This window comes from Ursus maritimus, unplaced genomic scaffold (assembly GCF_017311325.1).
Source record: "Ursus maritimus isolate PB19 unplaced genomic scaffold, ASM1731132v1 scaffold_6, whole genome shotgun sequence".
NCBI lineage: Eukaryota > Metazoa > Chordata > Mammalia > Carnivora > Ursidae > Ursus > Ursus maritimus.
Genome location: NW_024426774.1, coordinates 73,536,500 through 73,563,366, shown reverse-complemented (window position 1 = coordinate 73,563,366; position 26,867 = coordinate 73,536,500). Strand labels below are relative to the sequence as shown.

The 26,867-nt window shown below is 48.7% G+C and overlaps 2 protein-coding genes across 3 annotated transcripts in view; both read right to left on the bottom strand.

Moving 5' to 3' along the window:
- The window catches only part of ZFP36L2 (ZFP36 ring finger protein like 2), a 5,371-nt gene extending 3,790 nt beyond the window's left edge, over nt 1–1,581 (bottom strand). The window contains exon 1 of the mRNA XM_040623527.1: nt 1,213–1,581. Coding sequence (XP_040479461.1) covers nt 1,213–1,263 — 51 coding nt within the window. The 5' untranslated portion in view covers nt 1,264–1,581. The remainder of the gene's footprint in view (nt 1–1,212) is intronic.
- A 3,332-nt stretch (nt 1,582–4,913) lies between these two features.
- Nucleotides 4,914–26,867, bottom strand: part of THADA (THADA armadillo repeat containing) — a 316,084-nt gene continuing 294,130 nt past the window's right edge. For both annotated transcript variants that reach the window (XM_040623526.1, XM_008699809.2), the window contains 2 exons: nt 14,855–15,024; nt 4,914–6,009 (listed from right to left, as the gene is read on the bottom strand). In XM_040623526.1, coding sequence (XP_040479460.1) covers nt 5,617–6,009; nt 14,855–15,024 — 563 coding nt within the window. In that variant the 3' untranslated portion in view covers nt 4,914–5,616. The remainder of the gene's footprint in view (nt 6,010–14,854; nt 15,025–26,867) is intronic.

The following is a 26,867-nucleotide window of genomic DNA, read 5'->3' as shown; positions in this document are numbered from 1 at the left end:
CCCGGGGGAAGCCCAGGTGCAGCGCGTCCCGCGCGCTGAAAGCGCGCAGGTCCCCCGAGGCGCCCCCCGACGGCGCGGGCCGCCGCTCGTCAGCGTTGTGGATGAAGTGGCAGCGCGGCCCGTAGGGGCAGAAGCCGATGGTGTGGAAGGTGCGGCACAGCTCCGTCTTGTACTTGGGATGCCGGGTCAGGCTGCGCAGCTCGTGGAAGCCGTGCGCGAACTGGCACTTCTCGCCGTACTTGCACGTGCCGCTCTCCTCAAAGGGCCGGCACAGCTCAGTCTTGTAGCGCGTCGAGTTGATCTGGGAGCCACCGCCCCCCTTCTGCTGCTGCTGCTGCAGGTGCAAAAGGTGCTGGCTGCGCTCGCCGTTCTCGCTGAACGAGCGGTCCCGAAATTTGTTCTCCTTGTTCAGCAGGGCCGTGCCGCCGCCCCCTGACGGCTCCTTGAGGCTGCCGTAGGAGGCCGGGCCGCCCGCCGCCCCGCTGCCGCAGCTGCTGCCGTTAGCCGCGCCCGGGAACTTGGGCGAGCAGCTGCCGGGGCTAGGCGCGGGGTGGGCGAGTGCGTGCAGGTTGCTGGCCGAGTGCCGTCGGAGAAAGCCCGGCGTGAAGCCCGAGCTAGGGGCGGCGGCCACGGGCGTCCCCACCGCCTTCTTGTCCAGCATGTTCAGATTGAGGTTGGCCAGGGATTTCTCCGTCTGCCAAAAGGAGGGGGGCGAGGGCGGGATGAAATATGGAAAGGGAGGGTAGAGTTGGGGCGAGTTGCAGAGGAACTTCAGCCTTCTGATTCTTCTTCCTTTTTGCAGATTTTGATTCGACCCCCACCCTCCACCCGTACACGCGCAAAAGAATCAAGTTCGCGTTGGGAGGAGCCGACTCCCACCCCAGGCCGCACTCGGTTTCGACATGTGATCCTCAGCCCGTGGGCCGCCAGCCTGGGCGGCGCAAACCCCGTCCGGGAAGCCCCGGGCAGCGTGGCCGCGGTTGGCGCCCGAGAAACTAAACAAGCGACAGCGGCTCCCTCCTGCCTTTCCTCCCTGCTCCTTCTCCCCGCCCACAAGGCACGAGCACACACTACAGCAAACTCCAGGACTTTTCCCGACCCCAAAGTCAAGGTGGGGAGGAGTGCCCCAAAAGCGGAGGGCAGAGGCAAAGTCTGAAAACTCGAGGGGCTTCCTGCCTGCCCTCCTTCCTCCCTCCTGGCTCCCTCGCGTACCTTACACAAGAAGTCGATATCGTAGAAGGCGGACAGAAGTGTGGTCGACATATTTCTGGATCCTGTAATGGTCGGAGTTGCAGGCAGGGAGGTCCGGAGGAGCCCTCGGGGCGGCACGGCCGGGCTCGAGCCACGACGAATAACGGGTGACCGGCGGGGGAGGGACCGAAAGTTTGCCGGGGGACGAGACAAGAGGGAGAGGAAAGCAGCGTGGACTGGCTTGAGGGTGCCCGGGAGTGCGGAGTGGGGGGGGGAAAAGAAGAGAGAAGCAAAGAGCGCTCCTCCGCGCCCCGGGGTGCCCGGCCCGCCCCCCCGCGCGGAGCCGACAACAGCTCGCGGACTGCTGGAACTCCGCTGCCCGCGAGCGCGCGCCCTATATAGAGCCCGGGAGCGCGGCAGCAGCGGGACGGGCGTGCCGGGGGAGGGGACAGAACGCTGACCCCGCCGGGGTCTCCAGGCAACGCCGCCCGCCGGCTCGCGGACGTCAAGCGCCTTCGTGGCCTCCCATTGGCCGCCGCCAATTTTTTTTCCTCCGGGGGAGGGGGCGGGAGGCCTCGGGGCGGGACAGGCTGCTGGGGCGCCCGCGGCGGCGTGGAGAGCTCGTCCCTGATGGGTGCTGCTGGGTGGCGGCGGGAAGATAAGGCTCCCCTCCTCTGGGGCTTGCACTGTTGGAAATCCCCCGCACGTTTAACGTGGCCAGGGTTCTGCAGCCCTGGACGTGTCTCTCCCCGCCCGATCCTGCTAGGTGAAATTGCAGGGCTTTAATCTCCCACTCTCGGTTCTATACTGGGCGCGGGAATTGCAAAATGCTAGAATATTGCAACTGTCCGCGCGGCCAGGCTGGCTTGCAAAGAGTGCCCCGGCCGGGGGGCGGGGGCTCAGGGCCTGCGTCCGGTGGGTGGCGGCTCCATCCCGACTGCACGTGGAGACGCGGTGGGGGTGGGGACGGGAGTGGCCACGCGGGCGGCTGCGGCGGCAGTCTCGCCCGGAGGAGCCTGGGCCCGTTTCTCCGCCCCCCTCCCCGCCCAGGCTGCAGTAAACAGGGCTTCAGCGCCGGGGCCTGCCGGGCTGGGCTGAGTGTCTGAGGACAAGGCGCTGGCTTTGCTAATCACATCACAAGACCTTGAGCCAGGGCCAAAGGCGCGGAGTGGCGCGGAGCGTCCCGGGCGGGGGAGCCGGCTGGAACGACGGGAGGAAAGGCCGGGAGAACTGCGCAGGCATGGAGGCGACTTCCCGCCACCCTGTTCGTCCGCTCGTGGGCCCGGCCTTCCCCAGCCCTCCCGGGGGATGGGGTGCAGCTGTGGGCTGAGGCTTCCCGCCCGCCGCAGCCTTGGCCGGGCGCGCCCTCCAGGCCCCTTCCCTGCCTGGCCGTTGGGGGCGCCGCGCCCTGCCTTAGCTCGCTGTGGGCTGCAGGCTGTGGCTGAGGCCGGCCAGCGGCCAGGCAGGGCTGGGCACCGAGGACGCTCAAGATGGGCTCGCTCCCTTTCCCCCCCTTTCCAGTCCCACACCCCGAAAAGCCTGCGCTGGGAAATGCCTTCACCAACGGGCGCCCTCCGGGTATGGTGCACCCCCCCGCCGCCGCCCCAGCGCCCAGTTCGGCTAAAGCGGCTGACACGCCGGTTCGGGCAGATCCGGGGTCTGGTCCAGGACACTTATCACTCCGCGTTTAAACACATGCTGCCAAAAAGCTGGAGCAGGCCCATGATCTCGCACACCTGGCAGCCTAGGCTGCAATTGGGCCTAAGTTGGAAGGCTCAGTTCCCTCTAGGGAAGGAAGCAACCCACGCCCCTTTCCAAAATTGATCTTATTTCTTGCTGTTTCTTCGTGGTCATTTCCATTCGTTAACCTGGAAACGAACCAGCCAGGCCTGTCCCTCCTGGAACTGACTCCCCAGAGCTCAGTTTGCATGCAGTTCCCCCTGCTGTAATTCCCCACACTTCCACCCACAAAGCCTGGGGCTGCAAGGACTTCAGGATCAGAAGCACAGGGCTGGAGATCAGGCCCTGCCCCTTCCAAGCCATGTGATCCTAGGCAAATCACATAATCTCTTTGGTACTTGGGTTTCCTCGTAAAACTAAGATAATTCCTGCTTTTTTGTCAAGGCGCAAATGAGTTATCTATTAGGGTGTATAAAAGATGAACAAGTATAACCCTTATTATTTATTAAAACAAGTTGACAAAGCATAAAAACAGAGACAACCAGGTCTCTGGGCTATGGACAGAGGGGTAGAGATCCACAGAATCATGCCTGTAGATGAGGGGCTCCGAATTTTGGACCCTCTAGCTAGGGGCCAAGGGCAGTGAACTCAGAAGAGGTGACTCCTTCGCTCCTGGTGATTGCACCACCCAGCCTACACTGGCTCCCAGGCAGCTGCACAGGGCAACTCACAGCCCTCGGTACCCAAGAACCCCAACTGTTCTGTTTTGCTCTTTGTTGAAATGACCCCAAACATGGGAGTTTGAGGGTAACCCTGACAGCAGTATTCTAAGATTCCCCTGGGAATGCATCAGGCAAGTGTGAAACAGCCATTTCCTTAGCCACTGCTGTTGGCGGTCAGTAACAAGATTTCAGATACAAAACCAGGAGAAACATCTGGCCCTCCTGTCCTCCCGGGCTGGCCATAGCCAGCCAGCATTAAAATCTGGGGTAATTCCCCATTGGCAGCCATGAGAACACTCACTTCGCAGGCTGGGTAGAAGGATCCTGGAGATAACATGTAATAAATATGCTATGCCACAAGCTTTGGTACAGAGTACCCACTGGTAGGAAGTATTTTTATTATTATGTAACTGCTTTTATTTCATTTTAAATGGAGAAAAAAAGGAATGCTGGCCTCTTCCAGTGAGCTGGGCTTTGCTGAGGCCAGTTTCCTAGTTACTGAACCATGGTCATCACTGCATCATGCCGATTCCCTGACTTCTCACACAGTCGGGTCATCTTAGAACAAAAAGAAATGTTAGACTGGCAACTTTCGATCAAGTGTGGGCTACACAGATGCCCAACCAGGTAATTAATTCAGGATCACAAAAAAACACATTTTGAGCTGAATAGTGCAAAACCACCCAGGGAATTTCCTGTTCTCTTTAGGACAAAACTTTGGACTCTAAGTTTACTTCATTCCCTGCTTTTTCCTACGGGCCTTTTTCCTATACTTCCAGTACGGCTGTGTTTTTAGTGTTAGGTGGTTTTCTTTTAAAGAGAAACAAATTTGAAATACGAGCCTTTCTGCAGTAGGAAATGATATCAAACCCTCTTTCCTCTTATCTGCCCCTTTAACATAATTCCAAGGGACTGCTCACCTAAGAAGTATTTAAAAATATTTACAGACCCTAAAAGCTAGACCAACTTTATATACTACTACTGAAATGGCTTTTTCCGATAACCAGGATGAAAAACGAATATGGATGAGGCTATGACCAATCCAAACTATGAATTTCAAGACAGCTGTCGGTGGGTAACGCTTGCTTACTCCAAAATTTTAAGTAGAAAATGGCAAGCCATTGAAAGGCAGGAGCAGCAGCAAAATGTATGCAAGAGCGACACCTGCTGGGTATCAGAGGAAGAGGGCTGGGCCGATCTTCCCAAAGGCAGAAAACATGTACGGTGTGTAGATTCAAACACTTAAGTGGATAAATGTGTTTTCTGGCATCTTCAATGAGAATCTTGTTATTGCCACCAAGGAAAAGACAGGAAACGGTGTAGGAATCGAATAAATCATTTATTTTGGCTTTCCCTTCCCCGGGCTTCCTTCTGATAGCCGACAGTCTGTGCTTTCACTGGGTGGCAAAATCAGGTTTCTTAGCATTAGCGCAAACACTTTCGGTGGGTAGGAGCTCTTTTAATAATTGGGATGGCATGTGCAGGTTGCCGCAGGACTCGCACACGTAGATAGTAAAAACAAAACTATTTCTATGCAGTTGATCGATTTCTCCCAGGATCCAACATTTGGAACCTACTTCTGCCTTAGCTAAAACGGAATAAAATTTGGAATTCTGACCCAATGGGCTGTTTGCCCACTAATCCAGCTCTTCTACCCAGCAGAAAAAAGGAGAGAAAATCACAAGCTACAATCCAGTTCTGTACAGTCAGTTCACAGAAAATGCCGGCTGGCTATGGCTGGACATTAGAGGTCGTGGAGGAAGAAAAAGGCGAATTCAGGTCTGCAGGTGGCCTGCACCTGGGAACAGAGTCAATATTCAACGTGGTAGCCTCACTTCCTACAGTAGCTGCAATAAACCGGGCTGCCCTGAATGAGTGAACTGAAGAAAAATTCCTCTGTAGGAAGGGACAGAAGACTAGACTCACGAAGAGGAGAAAATACTTGAATTTATGTTCAACACGTTCCCTGCAGCTGTGGCGGGGGAACTGCCCATCCCCACCCACCCCCAAAAGTCTTCTTTCTTCAACGAGTCGTTTCTGTTCTTGCAAGAGTGAACTGATTCCCTTCTGCGGGAGAGTCGGAAGCACTGAGAACGGGGGTGTCTTCCTTTTCCTTTCCTTCCAGAAGGGCCAGCAGCCTCAGGCAAGCCGAAGTCCTCTCCTCCTGAATGCGCAGTCTCGTGAATTCCACTGTCTTCAAAAATTCAGCAGCTGGTGGCAGCTCTCTGAAGAGCTGGGAGAGGAGGTGGCCCTGCTCTGACGCTGTCCTGCGAAGATGATGGAGGCTTTCGGGGCTGAGGGGATGGCAGCTGGACTTGGAGAGGAGCCGGAAGAGGTGCTCAGAGAGGTATTTCACGAAGATTAGGGTCTCAGCCCAAAAGTTGACCTCGGTTTTTTCAAACAGGTAGTCTTCCACCTAAATCAAATGACGAAGCCCGAAGTCAACATTACAGGGGATGTCGACAGGCTCACATCCAGACCAGAGTCCTGCCAGACGTGGAGGAGGTGTGTCCCCTCCCCCTCCCGAGGGAGGGCCCACTCCTGCCTGTCAGCACCCACATACACTTGCCACTTGCAGCCTGGAAGGTCACCTTCTATTTTCATTTGCTGTACTTCTCTACCAGGAAGGAATTTTCGTCCCCAGACTTAACATGACCTTTGATAAAGATGTGTTTGTGGTTCCAAGCCAAGATATTTTGGGGGCGTGCTGTTGAAAAGGGAACCTCAACATGGGAGTAGCCCCTAGACCCAAAGGTGCAGCTAGAAATCAGAGGGTGGGGGCGGGAAGGAAGAGAAATCTCAGCAGCAGAACAGAGAGCAAAGGATTACCAAACACGAGGCTCTACTCTCTGAGTATGAAACCAAATTTCTGCGATGCTGGGGATTTTCAAGGTTATTTTATCACAGACACTTTATCTTGTTTCCAAATTTCCCATAAACAGGCTGCCTTTTGAACTCTTGGCCTGTGGGGTATGTCAAGGGGGCCAGCTGAGTCAGACACTGGCGGCTGGATACAAATTTCAGTTGACAAGATGGTTTTGGCTGCTGGTCTTGATGCTCGGTTTCCCTATCTGTTGGCTCACCTGGGGGGGGCTAAGAGTTTTCTCTAAGCAGCAAATACCCTGCAAGGATCCTGATTCTCTGGGAATGTTTCACCTTCAGACCTAACCGTGGGGAGCCCCTAGCTCTTCCAATGCAGACTAATAAGCATTCTCCATAATTAAACCCTCAACTTCCAAGGGGCCTCTTCCTTTCATTTTTCTTCTATTTTTTCATCATTTTTTTCTATTGTATACAATCTTATACAAGTCTCAGGCATACAACATTTGTATCCATTGTGAATGATCACCGCATTAAATCTAGTTACCATCTGTCACCCTACAAGGTTAATATAATTTTATTGACTATATTCCACATGTTATGCGTTAATAAGCCCCATGACTTATCTATCTTATAACTGGGAGTCTGTACTTCTTGATCCCCTTTGCCTATTTCACACCATCTTAACCCCCCTCCCCTCTGCCAACTGCCAATCTCTATATCCTTGAGTTCCATCTGTGTTGTCTCAAATGGCAACATTCCATTCTTTTTCATGGCTGAGTAGTATTTTCATATACATGGGAAAAATATATAAAACACACACATATTAATATACACACACACCCCTTTATCTATTCATCCATTGAAGGACACGTTGAAGTTGCTTCCATATCTTGGCTATTGTAAATAATGCTGTGGTGAACCCAGTGGTGTGTGTATCTTTTCAAATTAGTGTTTCCATTTTGTTTGGATAGATACTCGGCATTGAAATTGCTAGATCATGTGGTGGTTCTATTTTTAATTTTATGAGGAACCTCCATACTGTTTTCCATAGTGGTTGCACAGATTTACGTTCCCACCAACAGGGCATGAGAATTCTCCTTCCTCCACATCCTCACCAACACTTATTTCTTGTCTTCTTGACACCAGCCATTCTGACTGGTGTTAGGGGATACCTCATTGTGGCTTTGATTTACATTTCCCTGATGACTAGTGACGTCGAGCATCTTTTCCATACCTGTTGGCCACCTGTATGTCTCCTTTGGGAAAATGTCTATTCAGATCCTCTGCCCATTTTCCCCCTCTACCCATTTTTTAATCAGATTTCTTTGTTGTTATTGAGTTGTATGAGTTCTTTATATTTTTTGGATATTAACCCCTTACTGGATATATAAATCATATGCAAATATCTTCTCCCATTTGGTAGGTTCTGTTTTCATTTTGTTGATGGTTTCCTTCAGAAACCATCAGAAAGAAGCTTTTTAGTATGATTTAGTCCCAGTTGTTTATTTTTGCTTTTGTTTCCCTTGCCTTCGGAGTCAGATTCACAAAAACATCACTAAGACGGATGTCAAGAAGCTTACTGTCTGTGTTTTCTTCTAGAATTTTTATAGTTTCAGGTCTTACATTCAGGTCTTTAATCCATTTTGAGTTAATTTGTATATGGCATAAGAAAGTGGTCCGGTTTCATTCTTTTGCATGTAGCTGTCCAGTTTTCCCAATACCATTTATTGAAGAGAACATCCATTCATCATTGCATATTCTTGCCTCCTTTGACAAAAATTAATTGACCATATATATATGTGGATTTATTTCTGGGCTCTCTATTCAGTTCCACTGATGTATATGTCTGGTTTTCTACCAGTGCCATACTGTTTTAATTACTACGGCTTTGTAGTATAGTTTGAAGTCAAGGCACATAATACCTCTGGCTTTGTTCTTTCTCAAGACTGTTTGGTTATTTGGGGTCTTTGGTGGTTCCCTATACATTTTAGAATATATGTTCTAGTTCTGTAAAAAATACTGATGGAATTTTCATAGGGTTTGCATTGAATCTGTAGACTGCTTTGGCCAGAGAGATGTTTTAACAATATTCTCCCAATCCAAGAGCATGGAATATATTTCCATTTATTTGTGTCTCCTTTAATGTCTTTCATCAATATCTTATAGTTTAATAAGGTCTTTCACCTCCTTGGTTAAGTGTATTTCTAGGTATTTTTTTTCTTTTTTATGCAATTGTAGATGGGACTTTCTTTTCTTTTTTTTTTTTTTTAAAGATTTTATTTATTTATTTGACAGAGATAGAGACAGGCATCGAGAGAGGGAACACAAGCAGGGGGAGTGGGAGAGGAAGAAGCAGGCTCATAGCAGAAGAGCCTGATGTGGGGCTCGATCCCAGATCGCCGGGATCACGCCCTGAGCCGAAGGCAGACGCCCAACCGCTGTGCCACCCAGGCGCCCCAGGGACTGTTTTCTTGATTTCTCTTTCTGATAGTTTGTTATTAATGTATAGAAATGCAACAGATTTTTGTACATTGATGTTGTATCCTGCAACTTTATTGAATTCATTTATTAGTTCTTTCTTTCTTTTTTTTTTTTTTTAAGATTTTATTTATTTATTTGACAGAGAGAGAGACAGCCAGCGAGACAGGGAACACAAGCAAGGGGAGTGTGAGAGGGAGAAGGCTTACTGCCGAATAGGAGCCCGATGCGGGCTCGATCCTAGGACCCCGGGATCAGGACCTGAGCCGAAGGCAGACGCTTAATGGCTGAGCCACCCAGGCACCCCATGTTGGGAGGTTTTTAATTGCCTCCCAGTAACTGGTCTATTCAGATTTTCTATTTCTTTCTTTTTTTTTTTTTTTTTTTTAAGATTTTATTTATTTATTTGACAGAGAGACAGCCAGCAAGAGAGGGAACACAAGCAGGGGGAGTGGGAGAGGAAGAAGCAGGCTCATAGCGGAGGAGCCTGATGTGGGGCTCGATCCCATAACGCTGGGATCACGCCCTGAGCTGAAGGCCGACGCTTAACTGCTGTGCCACCCAGGCGCCCCTAAATCCTCAGTTTTATCAACCAATTTTTAGAATCATAGTATTTTTTTTACAAAGGTGTTTCTCCATAACCTTTACACAAAACCCACAATAACTGCTAGTCAACTGCATTCACTGACCAAGCTGGTAGGTCTAGGGGAGAGTGATTTTCATACTGCAAGTTGTAACCTTTCAGAGGTCACGAAATCAATATCGATTGCAACCAGTTAAAAATAAAAAAATACAATGGCTCAGAAACATCAGCGCTATGTGTTATAAAGTATTATTTAGTGAAATGTTTGCTTCAGAAGTGCAGAGTGAGGAGGGAAGGGCTTCCCTGTCTTCCTATATACACCTCCCCTCCCCCCTCCACCTGCCCAAGACACATCCTTGGCACAGTCATCCAATTCACAGCAGTCTCCTACGATCCTTTGTATTTCTATGGTATCAGCTGTAACCTCACCTCTTTCATTTCTGATTTTATTTATTTGAGCCCTCTCTTTTTCTTGGTCAGTCTAGCTAAAGGTTTGTCTATTTTGTTTATCTTTTCAAAGAACCAGCTTTTAGTTTCATTGATGTTTTCTATTGTCTTTTTTTAGTCTCTATTTCATTTATTTCCGCTCTGATCTTTATTATTTCCTTCCTCCTCCTAATTTTGGGTTTTGTTCTTCTTTTTCTGATCCCTTGAGGTATAAAGTTAGGTTGTTTATTTGAGATCTTTCTTGTTTCTTGATCATAGGCATTTATCACTTGAACTTCCCTCTTAGAACCACTTTTTCTGCAGCCCATAGATTTTGGTATGTTGTGTTTCTGTTTTCATTTGTTTCTAGGTGTTTTTTTTTTTTTTTAAGATTTTATTTATTTATTTGACAGAGAGAGAGAGAGACACAGCCAGTGAGAGAGGGAACACAAGCAGGGGGAGTGGGAGAGGAAGAAGCAGGCTCCCAGCGGCTCCCAGCGGAGCCCAGCGGAGCAGGGAGCCTGATGTGAGGCTCGATCCCAGGACCCTGGGATCATGCCCTGGGCCAAAGGCAGACGCTTAACGACTGAGCCACCCAGGCGCCCCATGTTTCTAGGTGTTTTAATTTCTCCTTTGATTTCTTCTATGACCCAATAGTTGTTCAGTAACATGTTGTTTAATTTCCACATATTTGTAGTTTTTTCCAGTTTTCTTCTTGTAATTGATTTCTAATTTCATACCATTGTGGTCAGAAAAGATGCTTGACATGAGTTTTATCTTCTTGTATTTACTGAGATTTGTTTTGTGGCCTAACATGTGATCTACCCTGGAGAATGTTCCATGTGCCCTTGAGAAGAATGTGTATTCTCCTGCTTTGGATGGGATGTTCTGTATATATCTATTAAAGTCCATGTGGCCTAATGTATTGTTTAAGGCCAACATTTCCTTATTAATTTTGGTTGGATGACCTATCCATTGATGTCAGTGGGATGTTAAAGTCCCCTACTATTATCGCATTACTCATAATTTCTCCCTTTAGGTCTGTTACTATTTGCTCTATATATTTTGGTGCTCCTATGTTGGGTGTATAATATTTATAAATGTTATATATTCTTGCTGGATTGACCCTTTTTTCAATATGGTGGCCCTCTTTCTCTTTTATTATAGTCTTTGTTCCGAAGTCTATTTTGTCTGATATGAATATAGGTATATAGCTATACCAGCCTTCTTTTTGTTTCCACTTGCATGGAATATAATTCTCCATCCCTTCACTTTTGGGCTGCGTGTGTCCTTACTTCTGAAGTCTCTTGTAGGCAGTATACAGATGTATCTTTTTTTTTTTTTAAATTCATTTACCCACTCTATGTCTTTGATTGGAGAATTAGTCCATTTACATTTAAAGTAATTATTGATAGGTATCTGCTTATTGCCATTTTGTTGACTATTTGCTGGCTGTCTTGTAGGTCCTGTATGTTCCTTTCTTCTTCTCTTTCATTCTTCTCTTGTGGTTTGATGACTTTCTTTAGTGTTTAGATTCCTTCCTCATTTTCCTTGTGTATTTACAGTAAGTTTTTGCTTTGTATTTACTGTGATGTTCATATATACCATCCTATGTCTATAACCATCTATTTTAGGTTGACAGCAACTTGAATTTGAATATATCCCAGAATTCTACATTTGTACTCCCTCTATTTTATGTTTTTTTTTTTTTTTAAAGATTTTATTTATTTATTTGACAGAGAGAGAGAGACAGCCAGCGAGAGAGGGAACACAAGCAGGGGGGGTAGGAGAGGAAGAAGCAGGCTCATAGCGGAGGAGCCTGATGTGGGGCTCAATCCCATAATGCCGGGATCACGCCCTGAGCCGAAGGCAGACGCTCAACCGCTGCACCACCCAGGCGCCCTATTTTATGTTTTTGATGTCATATTTTACATCTTTTTATGTTTCCTTTAATTTTTGTAGTTTTAGTTCATTTTACTGAATTTTTTCTTTTCACCTTCCAAGTAGTTTTGTAAGTGATTAATCTACCACCTTTACTATATATTTACCTTTTCCAGTGGGATTTTTACTTTCATAAGTTTTCTTGTAATTAATTAGTGCCTTTTTTTTTTTGGTGGGCAGCAAAGCCAGGTTTTTGAGTGATAGCAAAGTGATAGTACAAAGCTCCCAAGGAGGGAGGGGGCCTGAGAAGTGAGGGGGTTGCCACTGTCCTTTCTAAGTCAAAGGGTTTCTATGGGCTTGTTGGTGGGTTGATTAACCCTCCCTGCGCCTATCATCCAATCAGACTTTTGTCACCAATCTATCATATGGGAAAGGGTGGAGGGCTCCTTCCAGGGTGGTGTAAAATCCTTTTAAGGGTGGTTTCCTCTTAGGGCTGGGGTTGGGATGGGGCTTGTCCCTGCCTGCCCGCCTTCCAGCTGTCCTTCATCATTCCCCCCTCCGAAGAGGTAACTGTAACTACTGTTAGGGAAGAAGGGTGATGACCTGTTGTAGCTACTTCCTGCTGGTCAGGGGCTTTGGATGGGGTGGCAGTCCGAGTTCCCCTTATCCCATCTTAATTAGTGCCATTTCTTTTCAACTTAAAGAAGTCCTTTAACATTTCTATGCCCAGATTAGTGGTGACAATTACTTCAGTTTTTGCTTATCTGGGAAACTCTTTCCTCTTCCATTCTGAATGATAACCTTGCCAGGTACAGTATTCTTGGTTGGAAGGTTTTGAGTATGTCATGCCACTCCCTTCTGGTCTGCAAAATCACTGCTGAGAAATCTGCCAGTAGCCTTCTGGGGTTTCCCTTGTACGTAATAATTTGTTTTTCTCTTGCTGCTTTTAAGATTCTCTCTTTAACTTTTTTTTTTTTTTTTTAAAGATTTTATTTATTTATTCTACAGAGGTAGAGACAGCCAGCGAGAGAGGGAACACAAGCAGGGGGAGTGGGAGAGGAAGAAGCAGGCTCCTAGCGGAGGAGCCTGATGTGGGGCTCGATCCCAGAATGCCGGGATCACGCCCTGAGCCGAAGGCAGACGCTTAACCGCTGTGCCACCCAGGCGGCCCTGGATTCTCTCTTTAACTTCTGACAGTTTAACTAGGACGTGTCTTGGCGTGCATCTCTTTAGGTTCATCTTCTTTGGAATTCTTTGGGCTTCCCTGGGCCTGGATTACTGTTTCTATTTCCAGGCTAGGGAAGTTTTCAGCCATTGTTTCTTCAAATTCGTTTTCTGCCCCTTTCTCTGTTCTCCTTCTGGGACCCCTCTCATGTGAATGTCATTCCACCTGATGCTGTCTCATAGCTCTCTTAAGTTATCTTCATTTTTAAAGTTTGCTTTCCTTTTTGCAGTTCTGGCTGGATGAGCTCCGTTGTTTTGTCTTCCAGCTCGCTGATCCATTCTTCTGTTTCATCCAGTCTACTGCTGAGCCCTTCTAGTGTTTCTCAGTTCAGTTATTCAGTATTCTTTGGCTCTGTGCCTTGTATTTGATACTTTCTTATATTTTCTCTTTGTTGAAGTTCTCACTGTGTTCATCCTTTCTTCTCCCAAGTTCAGTGAACTCCTTTTTTTTTTTTTTAAAGATTTTATTTATTTATTTATTTGAGAGAGAGAGGGAGAACACAAAGGGAGAGTGAGAGGGAGAAGCAGACCCCACGCTGAGCAGAGAGCCTGAAGTGGGACTCAATACCAGGACCCTGAGATCATGACCTGAGCTGAAGGCAGAGGCTTAACAGACCGAGTCACGCAGGCGCCCCGGTGAGATTCTTTATGGCCATTACTTTGAATCCTTTATCAGGTGGATTCCTTATCTCTATATCATTAAGGTCTTTTTCTGAGGTTTTGTTTTGTTCTTCCATTTGGAACATATTTCTGTTTCCTCATTTTGCTTGACTCTGTGTTCCCTTCTGCGTATTAGGCAAAGCAGCCACCTCTCTGTCTTGAGTGGGTGGCCTTGTGGGTGGTGAAACTTCTCCTTCAACCTTGCCCTAGTTCTTGGTTGTCTCTTGAACCGTTCTGATTGTCTAAACCCCCTGATTTATTCTTAATATGTCCCTGTTGTTGAGGGTGTGCCAAGACCGGTCAGTGTTCCAAGGGGAGGAATCTTATTTAGCACCTGCTTTCAGGCTGATATGAAGCCAGACCCTTCTGCAGCAGCTTCTAAAATATATACAGTACTGTGGGGTGGCAACTGTAATCCTTGCTAGCCTCTAGACCAGGAGATCCGGAGGTGTCCCCTGGGCAACTGTTGCAAAAACTGGGGCTCCAGATGAATGTATTAGCTTTTTTCTGGGAGGTCTCATGGAGTTGAGGCAAGGCCAAGGGGGTTATGTAAGGATGTCACCTCCTGCTTATGTTCCCTGGGAACACCTCCTGAGCCTCTAGATGTGTGGGAAACCTAAAGCCTGTCCCTCAGGCTGAAGTTCCAGGCTAAGTAAACAGCCTTTTTTCCCATGCAGACTGGGGTTGTGTTTCAGTCTGCCGTCTGTGCAGTGCCCTGGGGGTGACAGAGTGCCAGGAACGGTCTTCCTGATCACTATTTTCCTGCGGAGTTCAGGATGCCAGCTCCCTTGGCCATCAGTGCCAGGCAATCAAGGGGTATCCTGGGTGTGGAGCAGACATGGCTGCTGGCTTTAGCTGGGCCGTGGTGGAGTGTAGGGGGTGGGGCATGCCCACTGGCTTCAGAAACCCAGGAGTCTCTTTCAAAGTCCTCTCCCCTGGTGATGTGAAGACTTACCACTGGAACCCCAAAAGTCAGCATGAGAACTGCCCCGGCACCCCCAGCAGCATCTAGCAGGCTGCTGTGGTCATTTGGAGACCTTCCTAATTAGCTAGTGATCTGCACCTGAGCATCCAAAGGACACTTTCAGCAGGCACGTGAAGCCTAAGCAAGCCTGATGTGCTGCATCTAGTGGGTTCGGGCCACCATTCTGATTCCACCTCCACTGCCCGGAGAACCTAGGATTACCTGATGCGTGCTTTCCACATGGGCCACAAAATCATCACCTTCTCCCAACAGCCATCCCAGCAGGACTGGGAGTCCAGGGGCCAGCTGGTCCCACTGCTGGAGCAGGTCACACAGCACAGCCAGGGCCAGAGTCAGTGCAATCGAAGCGTCCACCTGGCAGAAGGCAAATTCTGTGGAAACGAAAGAGAGGCGAGCGGTGAATGTGTGGCTCAGGGCCAGCCCAGGGAGGCTCCGCAGGACTCTGGGAACGGGCAGGGCCTCAGGTCAAATCACTGCCACCGGCCTGCAGGGAGGCGGCTGGGATAGGCTCCTCAGAGGTTATTAATCCATTTCATTCTGCTGGAAGGAGTCAGAGGCCCGAACCCCACCATTTCCATGCCCCCAACCCCTGTGTGGTCAGAAGCAAGTCCACCTGCAAGATGAGAAATTGAGCTCCTGTCAGCCCATCTAGTATAACTGGAAGGATCTCAGGAAAGCTTTGTACCGGGGGTCTCCTCTGCAGGCCCGCCACAACGCCTGAATTCCACTGGTTTGCGCCTCCCTCCGAAAGCAAATCCTGCCGGCCATATGACACATAAGCCTCTTACCATTTTAGAGCAGGGCCTCAGCAAGCTTTTTCTTAAAGGGTCAGAGAATAAATATTTTAGACTTTAGGGGTCTTCAGGTTTCTGTCACAACTCCTCAACTCTGCTGAAAGCAGCCACGGACAATATGGAAACTTTATTTATGTTCCATTAAAATTTGAATTTCATGTAGTTTTCACATGTCATAAAATATTCTTTTGATCTTTTCCCAACCATTTACAAACAGAAAAACCACCTGTAGTTCATAGGCTGTACGACAGCAGATGGCAAGCTGGATTTGGCTCATATTTTGCTTCAGAATTCGTTTTTCAGACCCCTGTCTTCCTCGCTGGCTGGGAAAGGGTGCGGAAAGAGTAGAATGGGGTGCAGAAAGAGGAAGCGGGTGCCTTGGGGAAACCATTGCTTACTTCATCATTTTGCCTTAGACAGTCCTAAATATGGGTTTGAAGAGAGGCTCTCGGTGTTGACACTTCCGCTAACAACGCAAGGCCTCCCACCCCCAACTTGGAGGAGGTCTGAGACATGGGACTGCAATACTACCACCAAACGAACCTCTTTGGATCCCTCCATGCACCAGGGCCTGTCCTTTGATGACCCACTGCTATTGAGGCCTCATTGTTCCCTAACCCACATCTCCAACTCCAGCACACAGACCTGGTCCTGACCGCTGGCATCCAGAGACTTGCTCAGCACATGGGGGAGAAGACTCAGAGTTCGGACTGAAAGCTTGAGTTCTCACGGTACTGAACCAGGCCAAGGAGGAAGCCCCCCCGTCCACCCCCAAGGGCCTATTATGTGCCAGGTCCTAACCAAGTACTTTCTGTCCACTCCTTTGACATCCTATGGGTTGGGTATTGCCATCCCTACTCCACAGGTGCGGAATCCTGAGCTCAGATTAACCTACTTGTGTACAGTCACAGAACTTTAAGTGGCTATAAATAATCAGAATGGGCAAAATGTTTCATGGTGCCTGCGGAACACAGATTTGGAGAATTAGAACCAACATTCCAGACATATAGGTCTTCCCAGTGAGATAAGCAGGGTTGGTGACCCCACAGCAGGGTCAGTACTACCTGGAGCCCGCCCAGCAGAGCCTAGACTCACAGAAGCAGCCCCAAGACTGATGTCACCGTCCCCAAATCAATCCTCCAGGACACCTGCCCCTTAAATGCCTCTGCTCCCCAGGCTGCTGCCTCTGCTGCCTGGAACCAGGATTTAACCCAGGCAAAAGAAAAAGAAGAGGGGTATGGGAGAGAAGCAGAGAACAAATGTGCATTTTGGCTGTAGGTCTGGGCCATGTGTTGGTCCAGCCTTTACCTGCAGTATAAGCTCTATTTTTATCTCTACCGGACTCCTCTGTGTAGTTCTCAGAGGGTTTCGAATCTGTATGGGGAGGTGGTACAATTAATTAGCATCTTTCATACCTCAAAGAATTGAAAATACACATGAAGACCAGCATAGAATCGATTAAACACATAGCAGATGCTCAGAACATTCTAGTGTGTGACTCGGGAGATCATGAAATCTTTTCCTTTGCCCCCGACTTGATTTAGTTTGAACACTAACATAGGGGCTGCCACAAAGAAAGCATTCACGAAATGGTTACCTAGGATTACTGTTGATAATAATGAACACTGGCCTATCTAACCCTTATTGGTCCCACACGAGCAGGGAGGCATCCTTGTTTAACCAATGAGGAAGCTATGCTCGTGGGGAACGGATCTAAGCTTGCAAAGTGAGCAGTGGCGGCAGTGAGCTAAGTCTGCCTCAGCCCAGAGGCTGCCCTACCCCGCAGGGAGGCCACGGAGAAACAGCCAACGGAGATGAAGAAGTCACAGCTGGCTTTATCGCTTCTATTCATGATGCCGCCAGGAAGGCCTGCTGCACTTGCCCCACCCGATAGGACAGACGTCCCCCATCCCGAACCATTGTGTCATGAATGGTGCTTAGGAAGTGGCAGGAGAGTGACGGGCATGACAGAGGCACAGAGGAGTGTTGGTGGGATTTGGCTAGAAGTGGATCCAGACAGAATTAGAACTGTCCAAATACTGACTCTGCCAGATGAAGAAGGAAGGGGAAAGAAAGCTGGGTGGGGGGAGGGGGGAATTAGCTGGATTTAAATGGGCTTGATGGGCCAGATGAACCCCATCAAGTTTCCTCTTTTCTGACTTTGCCCTGAACTAGGATGGCTTGGCCCAAACCACCCAGATCTCTACTGGCCAAAAGCCTTGTGAAGGGAGGCAGAAGAGTGGGAGAGGAGTTTTTTAGCTTAACCATGCAGGCCAGCCAGGCTCTCACAGTTTCCATCAAGGAAACCAGAAAGCAAGTGACCAAGCAACCAGTGTGTCTGAAGAATCTGCCGCATGTTCAGAACAGCTGAACAATCTGGAAAAACACAACAGAACTGGAAGACACACGCTTCCTGATTTTTATTTTTATTTATTTATTTATTTGACAGAGAGAGACAGCCAGCGAGAGAGGGAACACAGGCAGGGGGAGTGGGAGAGGAAGAAGCAGGCTCATAGCGGAGGAGCCTGACGTGGGGCTCGATCCCATAACGCCGGGATCACGGCCTGAGCCGAAGGCAGACGCTTAACCGCTGTGCCACCCAGGCGCCCCCACACTTCCTGATTTTAAAACTTACTACAAAGCTACAGTAACAAGACAGTGCGGTGCTGGCATAAGGGCAGATATATGGATCAATGGAATAGAACGGAGATTCCAGAAATAAACCCTCACACTTACATTCCATTGATTTTTTTTTTCCTTGACAAGACTGCCAAAACAATTCACGGTAGGGAAAGAACAGTTTTTTCAACAGTTTTTTCTTTTCTTTTCTTTTTTTTTTTTTTAAGATTTTATTTATTTATTTGACAGAGAGACAGCCAGCGAGAGAGGGAACACAAGCAGCGGGAGTGGGAGAGGAAGAAGCAGGCTTCCTGTGGAGGAGCCTGATGCGGGGCTCGATCCCAGAACGCCGGGATCACGCCCTGAGCCAAAGGCAGACGCTTAACGACAGAGCCACCCAGGCGCCCCTCAACAGTTTTTTCAAGCTGGGACATCTGGGTACCCATCCACAGGCAAAGAATGAAGCTGGATCCACCTCACAGCATATACAAAAATGGACTCAAAATGGATTAAAGACCTACATTTAAGAGCTAAAACCATAAAACACATAGAAGAAAATACAGAAGTGAAGCTTTGTGATCTTGGATTAGGCAATGGTTTCTTAAGTAAGACATCAAAAGCCCAAGCAACAAAAGAAAGGTTAGACTTCATCAGAACTGCAAACTTTTGCGCTCCAAAGGATATCATTAACAAAGTGACGACAACTCACAGAGCTGGAGAATATATCTTCAAATCCCTTATCTGACAAGCGATGTATATTTAGAATACATAGGGCACTCTTAAAGCGAAATAATAAAAAGATAACCCAATGAAAATATGTGCAAAGGCTCTGAACAGACATTTCTCCAGAGAAGATCCACAAATGACCAATAAACGTAGGAAAAGATGGTCGGCATCATTAACCATCAGGAAAATGCAACTCAAAACCACAGTGAAATACCACTTCACAACCATGAGGAGAACTATAATACAAAAGGCAGATAATAAGTTTTGGTGAAAATATGGAGAAGTTGGGACTCTCAGACACTGCTGGTGGGGATAGAAAATGGTGCAGCCATTTTGGGAACTAGTCTTGAGGTTTTCCTCACTCCAAGGCATATACCTCAGAGAAATAAAAGCGATATGTCCTCACAAAAACTTGTACTTGTGAATGTTCATACTAGCCAATATGCAGAAACAATCAAACGTCCATCAACCAAGGGATGGATAAATAAAATGTACATCCGTACAATGGAATGTTATTTAGTCATAGAAAGGGCGAAAGCACCGGTTCAGGCTACACCACAGGTGAGCCTTGGAAACATGCTAAGTGAAAGAAGCCAGACACAAAAGACCATGTATTGTATGATTCTACTTATGTGAAATATCCAGACTAGGCGAATCACAGAGACAAAAAGTGTATTAATGGCTGCCAGAGGTTGGAGAATGGGGAGACTGAGGAATGACTGCTGATAGAAACAGGATTTCTTTTTTGGGTTGATGAAAATGTTCTGGAATTACACGGTGGTGATGGTTGCACAACCTTGTGAATATACTAAAATGTGTATATTTGTAGGCTTTACTTTGGTGAATTTTGTGGTATGTGAATTATCTTGGGCCAGGGGACACGGGGAATGTGGCAGGCCAAAAAATGGCTTCCGGCCGTGGAACCTGTGAATGTTGTCTTACTTGAAAAAAGGGTCTTTGCAGCTGTGATTTAGTTAATGGTACTGAGATGAGGAAATAATCTTAGATGATCTGGGTGGCCCCTAATGCCATCGCAAATACCCTAATAAGAGAGCAGAGAGACACCTGACAAACGGAAGAGAAGGTGATATGAAGCCAAAAGACTGGAGGGATGCCGGCCTCTGGAGGCTGGAAGAAGCAAGGAATTCTCTAGAGCATGATTCTTCCCTAGAGCCTCCAGAGGAAGCGTGGCCCTGCCGACACCTTAATTTGTGGCCTCATGAGGTCATAAATTGCTGTCGTTTTAGGTCACCAAGTTTATGTACACAGCTACGGGGAGAGTGAAATATGCCCTAGACCCCTGTGGGAGGGCTTCAAATGGGTGAGATGTGCTGGTACGTACTCTTGTCTGCGGTAGGCCTACAGAAGGGGGATTAGCACTGGTCATTTGGAAGTGAGCTGGAAACCCAACGAATCAGCATTTAGAACTAGTTAATGCTTGCCTTCTGCCCTTGTGAATGGATAACTTGGACGGTAGGGCTTCAGGGCTGCTGCAATGTGGACATCCTCTTGCCACTGCCACAGCCGCATGGGCTCTTTTGCCAAGGCAGGCACCTGGCCATCAGAAGCCCTTACTTGCTGAGACTCCTGAGGCGAGCATGGGGAGTCCCACAGGCCTGCTGCCCAATGTTCTTTCCCACTCCCGTGATGAGGCCTGCCTTGGGGCTGCCAGCTAGAGGCAGGCTTCTCAAGTCCCAGGCTTCGAGGTGGTCTTCGGCCACGCTGATGAAAATGAAAATGTCAACGTTGACCTGTTCCAAGGGCCAACCTTGAAAACCGCTTCAGACCGTGGATTAAAAGTACACAGTCTGATTCTAAAGTTATCATGGGGGAGATGCCTTCTAGACTAAGGCCATTGGTCAAGTTTCCTTCCCAGGAGAGACCAAGTGAGCACAGTAAATGTTGAGTAAATGGAGATGGGTGGAATGTTCCCAGCCCCAGCTCTGGAGCACCCTGTTCCAGGCATTTGTGGAACTCTCTCAACCTTGCCATTCAAATGTCTCTCCGTCCACCCATTCACCCATCAATTCAAGCTTCTATCTGCCCACAGTACTTATCGTCACCTGCTGTGTGTGTGGGAGGCACTAGGAGAAACAAGAGGAAAACCCCAGTCCCTTCTCTCTGAGAGAGGAGTGCAGTCAGCGGTGAGCTGACACATGAAGGGTCAGGAAATAGTCCAAAGTGGTGTATGACGGGGACTGATGATATGAGTAGCAGTAATGAAAGAACGTAAAAGGAAAACAGATGTGGAGAGTGGTTGGAGGGAGCTTCAAGGAGGGAAAACTGGGCAAGCGAGGATCAGGGGCCATGCACAGCTGGGATGAAAGGGAGAAGCAGGAAGCTCAGGCCTGCCCCTGAAGACGGGCGTCTGCCAGGGGAACTGGAGGGGAAGCCGGAGGGCCAGACAGGCTGGAGCTGCCTGGGGAGGCAAAGGCAGTGTTTGAGTAAGGGAGAATTACTGTGTCTTCTTTTTTCTGAGAGAAAATATTTTAAGGTTGCACTAGGCTGTTTCCAGACAACTTCATTATTTTTGGTCTTCTCCACAGACTTCTTCACTTCCCCTCAGCAGAGCAAGAGGCCGTATTTTATTTAGTCATGAGAAACAAGTGTGGACTGATGCTTGGTTCAACTGCTGACTCTGCCACTCGCCTCTTCCTGAGGCTGCCAGAGCGCCTTCGCCCCCCTGCCTCTCCCGACCCTCTACCCTGGAGCCCATGGCTCTCTGCTCCTCAGGGCCAGAGGTGAGATTTCCCGGCATGGCAATCAGTGACAGAACTTCAGGACTCTGCCAAAGGTCATTGTCTCAGCCTTTACCACTAGACAGAGCTCCCACACAACCCTTACCTGAGACAAATGGCTCAGAGGAAGGTCTGTGTCCTGAGGTACCTAAACTGGAGAACTGGTGGCTTCTCCAGTTTTGAAGAACGTAGCAGGAAGGCTGGGTGGGGGAACATGGGTATTCGTGATATTAGTCTCTGTTCTTTATCTGAATATTTTAAAAATTTCGTCCAAGAACCAAATGTGCTGGTCAGTGCTCTCAAGGGCAGCTCCAGCCCTGGCCTCAGCGGACACGGGGTCAAGTGCCAGAGCGTGGGCAGCACTGAGACTCCTGCCCACCCACTCAGTGCTCCAAGCAGGTGCGTCTGGACTATAGCCAGCCCTTCCCTCCCACTCCCAGCCTGGCTGTGTTAAGTCTGGAGGGGAAACTCTGACTTCACATGGGTCAGGTGGACCCCTCTTCTTCCTACTTCTTTTTCTTCTTTTCTTTTTTTTTTTTTTTAAGCCCTGGGAGCTATCGATTAAAAGACAGTATACAGGAGGCAGAACATAAACCAAACACACAGCTCAAGGGTTCTAAGGCCCCAAAGGGCCCCTCAGAAACATCTGGACAGGGGTGCAAATGGACTGTTTGGTCTCCACACAAGTCTGGTAGGCTGATACGGTTTTTTTAAAAGTCAGGAGATTTCTCATAAAAATTCAAATTTCTAGCATCTTTTGAAAATTCAGAGAATCAGCACCTGGTGTCCCAGGCCTACATTTTATTTTATTTTATTTTATTTTTTAAAGATTTTATTTATTTATTTGACACAGAGAGAGACAGCCAGCAAGAGAGGGAACACAAACGGGGGAGTGGGAGAGGAAGAAGCAGGCTCCCAGCAGAGGAGCCTAATATGGGGCTTGATCCCAGGACCCTGGGATCACGCCCTGAGCCAAAGGCAGATGCTTAACGACTGAGCCCCCCAGGCGCCTCCCAGGCCTGCATTTTAATGTGGTAAGAGATGCGTGGAGCAGAGCAATGGCCAGGCCCTATGGGAGGCATCGGGGCATCCTATGGCCTCCCCCCCCTCACTCCCGTAGCCATGTGAGTTTAGGACTCCTACACCCGAGTACTGAGGAAGGGGATAGGTCCTGAGCCAGCCCCTCATCTCCACAGATGAGAGCACTAAGACCCTCTCCCAAAGCTGTCTGATCACCAGTCCCCCGCTGGAGCTCTCTGGGCCTTCTCCTTCCCTCCAACTCTCAAGGCTCCGGTTTGCTCACCATCCCTACTATCTGATAGATCCTCTCTCATCCTGACTCAGCCGGGCCTACTCATCCCTCCGGACGTAGCTCAGGTCCTGTGGTCTAGATTTTTCCAGCCCGCTGTGACCTTTCTCTCCTCATATCTGCACAGCACTCAGCGTGCTAACAGACGGTGAGAGAGGGCATTCTGTGGCTGAGCCCCAGGTCTTTGCTTTTCCCAGGATCATCCAAAAAACAGCACTGGGCCCACAGCAGATACCGTCCACTTGGTACCTGATTAGAGCCACGTACTAAGCAATTTACTTAGGACTTGTGTTTCCCCAATAGAAAACCTGCAAGACTCAGTCACATATGCAGACAGGATTATTGCTGCCATTCTACATGTGAGGTTATTGAGGGTTAGAGAAGTCACTCGTTCAACATTGCACAGGTGAAGTGGTAGGGGCCACATATAAGCCTGTATTCTTGACCATTGTGCTAAGCTGCCTATATACGTTGAATGAATATACGGCTGGATGAGTAGACTGATTCTTTTCTGTTTGCACCCCCATCCGTTCTTTGTCCTTTGGCACCCCACTCAGTGCCCTGGGGGCTGACCTTTATGGACTGCACCACCCAGGGTCCTTACCACGTGGTTTCTGGTGGGATTCATCTAACGGGGAGGGAATGCTGAGAATCTGGAGGGTAGAAAGAGAGAGAAGCTGGGTACTTCTTTCCTGCAACCTCCCCTATGAGTTGCCAGGTTCTGGCCGTGGCTACACCGCCCCATTCAGCTCTCCTTGGGCTCAGGAAACCCCCATTCCCTCTGCTCTCAGCTAGTCTCTGGGACCTCAACCTCACTTATGGCTTCCCTCCACCTGGTGGTTCTCAACCTCATCCAGAGATGATATTGCCCTGCAGGAGACATCCGTCAACGTCCGGACACATTTTTGGTTGTCACAAGTCAGGAGCGGTGGGGCGGCTGGCACGGAGTGGGTGGAGGCCAGGAGTGCTGCAAACCACCGTACAAGGCACACGATACCTCCCCTAAATGTCAACAGGGCTGAGGTTGAGGAGCCCAGCCTCACCCCTGAAAGAGTCCGCAACCCTACACAACTGTAAAAAGTCCCTGCGGTGAAGTCTCTCCAAGCCAATAGTTCGGTGGGCGGATGGACGGAACTCTTCAGTTCATCAGGCAATAAGGGCCTACGTCTGTTTTGGGGGCAGAGGAGAAGAAGCTCATCTCCTCTCATCTTTTTGCTGCAAGGCAACCCCTAGCTCCCTCGGCCTCCTCCTCAGCTCTCTGGGCAGAGAGGTGGCAACAGGTGAAAAGCAGCCGCTTGAAATGAACGGCTGACCACAGAGCCCTTTCTGTCTGGAGGTGCAAACATTTTCCAGGTCTGAAGGGAAAGGATAAAAACACCACTTGAATTCTAAAAATAGCTGGGGAAAAACCTTTCAAATATTAGTAATTTGCTTTTTCTTAATTTTCTAGCCCTTTTCATATGGAATAAATGGCCTGGATTCCCTGAAGCTCCTGCAGACCCAGCTCCCAAAGACTGAGGACCCCCCCCCGCCGACCAGATGCAGTCAGATGCCCGATGTAAGCGTTCCTGGTGACCCATCATGAGACCAAAAAACATCCGGCAGAGCTTTTGTTTTTATTTTAAAGAAAAGATATATTTTTAAAAAAACTTTATTTTTAAAGTTAAAAAAGCTATAATTTAAAAAATGTGGGCCCACCTCAAATCACTGGGTAAACAGATGTAGATTTCCCCCTAATTTTAAAAATGGATACAGCCAACATGAATAAAAACACATACGCTTTTCACAGGAGTTAAAAGTGTGCACTTCCTCCTCGGGAGGGCCACACTTCACCAAAAAGGGGCTGATGAGATCAATTACCGCTGGTTAATAGCACACTCAGCTCCAAGCTTATAAAAATGCTTGCAATTGTTCACTTCTAGCCACACCAAAGAATGAGGAATGGATTCAAACCAACGTCACTCTCCGGCAACAATGGCGGTGAAAAAACCTGGGTTCTCCTAGGGGCATTCAGCCTGGGGAGTAGGGGAGCGCCACCCACCCACCCGGACTTTTCGGGGTATGCAGTTATACCCAGTTTTGTGTGCAACTCACTGTCCTGTTCCCTGTGGCGACCTCCGAAGCTCAGCAGCGAAGAGTAAGGTGCACGTGAGCTTTGTCCACGGCTGTTCGAGAGCAGGCTAACGGAGGCCTGGTGTGTGACGGGGTCACAGGGTAAGGAGTGAGCTGGGTCCAGACCGGAGATGCTCCCCCCCGCCCCCCAGCACACCTCCCCTGTGCTCTGCCTGCTCCTTGGTGATGTCGCCCTGCTGAGACTCCCGAAGTGCTCGGTCACCTCCACCTCTTCGTGGAAGGTAAGTACCTTGTGCTTGATTCCTTTCTGCTAGCTCACTCACCCCAAAGCACTCCTCCTGGAAGGGGCAATCTGAGCCTTCTCCCCATCTCCCTGACCCTGCCCGATGAGCCAGTGAGGAGGTGGGGTACAATGAGGATGCCTACCGACCGAGAAGCCCTCCTGGGGGCGCCTGGGCAACTTGAAGTCTCCTTTTGCCATCAGCCTCCTCTTCTCTGCCTGGGCAAAGTTCAAGGGCTCTGCAGACACATTCTACATTCCTCAGTGACCAGCTTGCATCTTACCATCTTTCTTTTCCCTTTCCTTGAAGTCATTCCAGTTTTCTTTAGTTTATTTCACTTCTTTTTCTCACAGGGAATTTCTTCTCAGCTGAGCTCTGAAGACTGACTAGCTCCTTCTGAGTTCTTCCTAAGCCTCTCTGACCCTCAGCACCACTACCCGCCTCCCTTACTCTCCCCCTGGTCCCCCGCTCCCATTCTCAACCCTTTCAGCTTATTCGGGGCTTGAGGTGGGAGAGAGGAAGAAACCAAATGACTGATTCATTTCAGCAAAGCTGTCGTGAGCACGAGGCGCCGTGCCAGCCAGGAGCCAGAACTCCCTGGAATACGCGCCCAGTCTAGGCATGGGACACATGGCGCAGAGCACAAGATGGGGGTTTGCCCAGTTCCCCCAACGCACTAGTGGACTATGGAAGATAGTGGTACAGACGGTCCTGAGGCATAACTGAAGACTAGAAATTCGAAGTCAGAAAAATTCAGGAAGATAATTTTTGTCTCCTGAGGATGTGACCACTACCATCTTCTCGCCTTATCCAGAACCCAGAAAGCTCCTTTATAGGTACCCCATCCTCCCTCTCAGACTTTTACAGGTCTATGTGGAACAAAAACAGTCCCTGGTAATACAGCAAGTTCATCAAGGTATATACGATCCCTGAACGCACAAAGTAATTTTAAGATTTGTAAACAGCACTCAAAATGTTAAGTACCTGTGATTTCGAAGTTTCTGGAAACTTTATATCTTGAAACTGAGTTCTCTCCCAGGCTTCCCGAGGTACTTTCCTATCAGTGCCTTGTGGCCAGGATTCCCCACCGGCCTCCCTTGAATTGCTGCCCACCTCCCTAAGGCATCGGAAACCATCTGCTGGCCATGGCCCTGGGCTGATGGGAGTGGGGTGGTTGAAGCTGGAGAAGCCTGGGGTGAGGGAGGTGAACGGAGAGGCCACAGAAAACCTCTCTTCAACAAAAAGCCTTGGAAGAGAGGACAAGTTAGAGAATACAGGGCAATGAGCCAGTTGGGTTTTTAGCCAACTTAAAAAAAAGAGAAAAGGTGAAACTGTGGTAGGGTGGATTTAAACTAGCTGCTAGAAGAGTGCCTGGGTGTTCGGAGGCTCCAGAATGTACTGCCCAGAAGAGTCCACTGCTCCTTTCCTTTTGGGACCAGTCTTTGGTGGGAAGGGTGGGGGTGGGGGTGAGAAGGAAGAGAACTCAGGGAAGAAGCGGGTTGTATTTGACCTGGAGGATGTTTTGATCTAGCCGTGAAGGTTACTGCTGAAAATAACCAACATACAACTAAACTGACAATGGCTAAACAGCACATGACAAAATTCACAACTGACCAAAGAAGTCATTTTGTTAGTAACACTGAAAACCGCAGATAATAACAACAGCAACCGGGG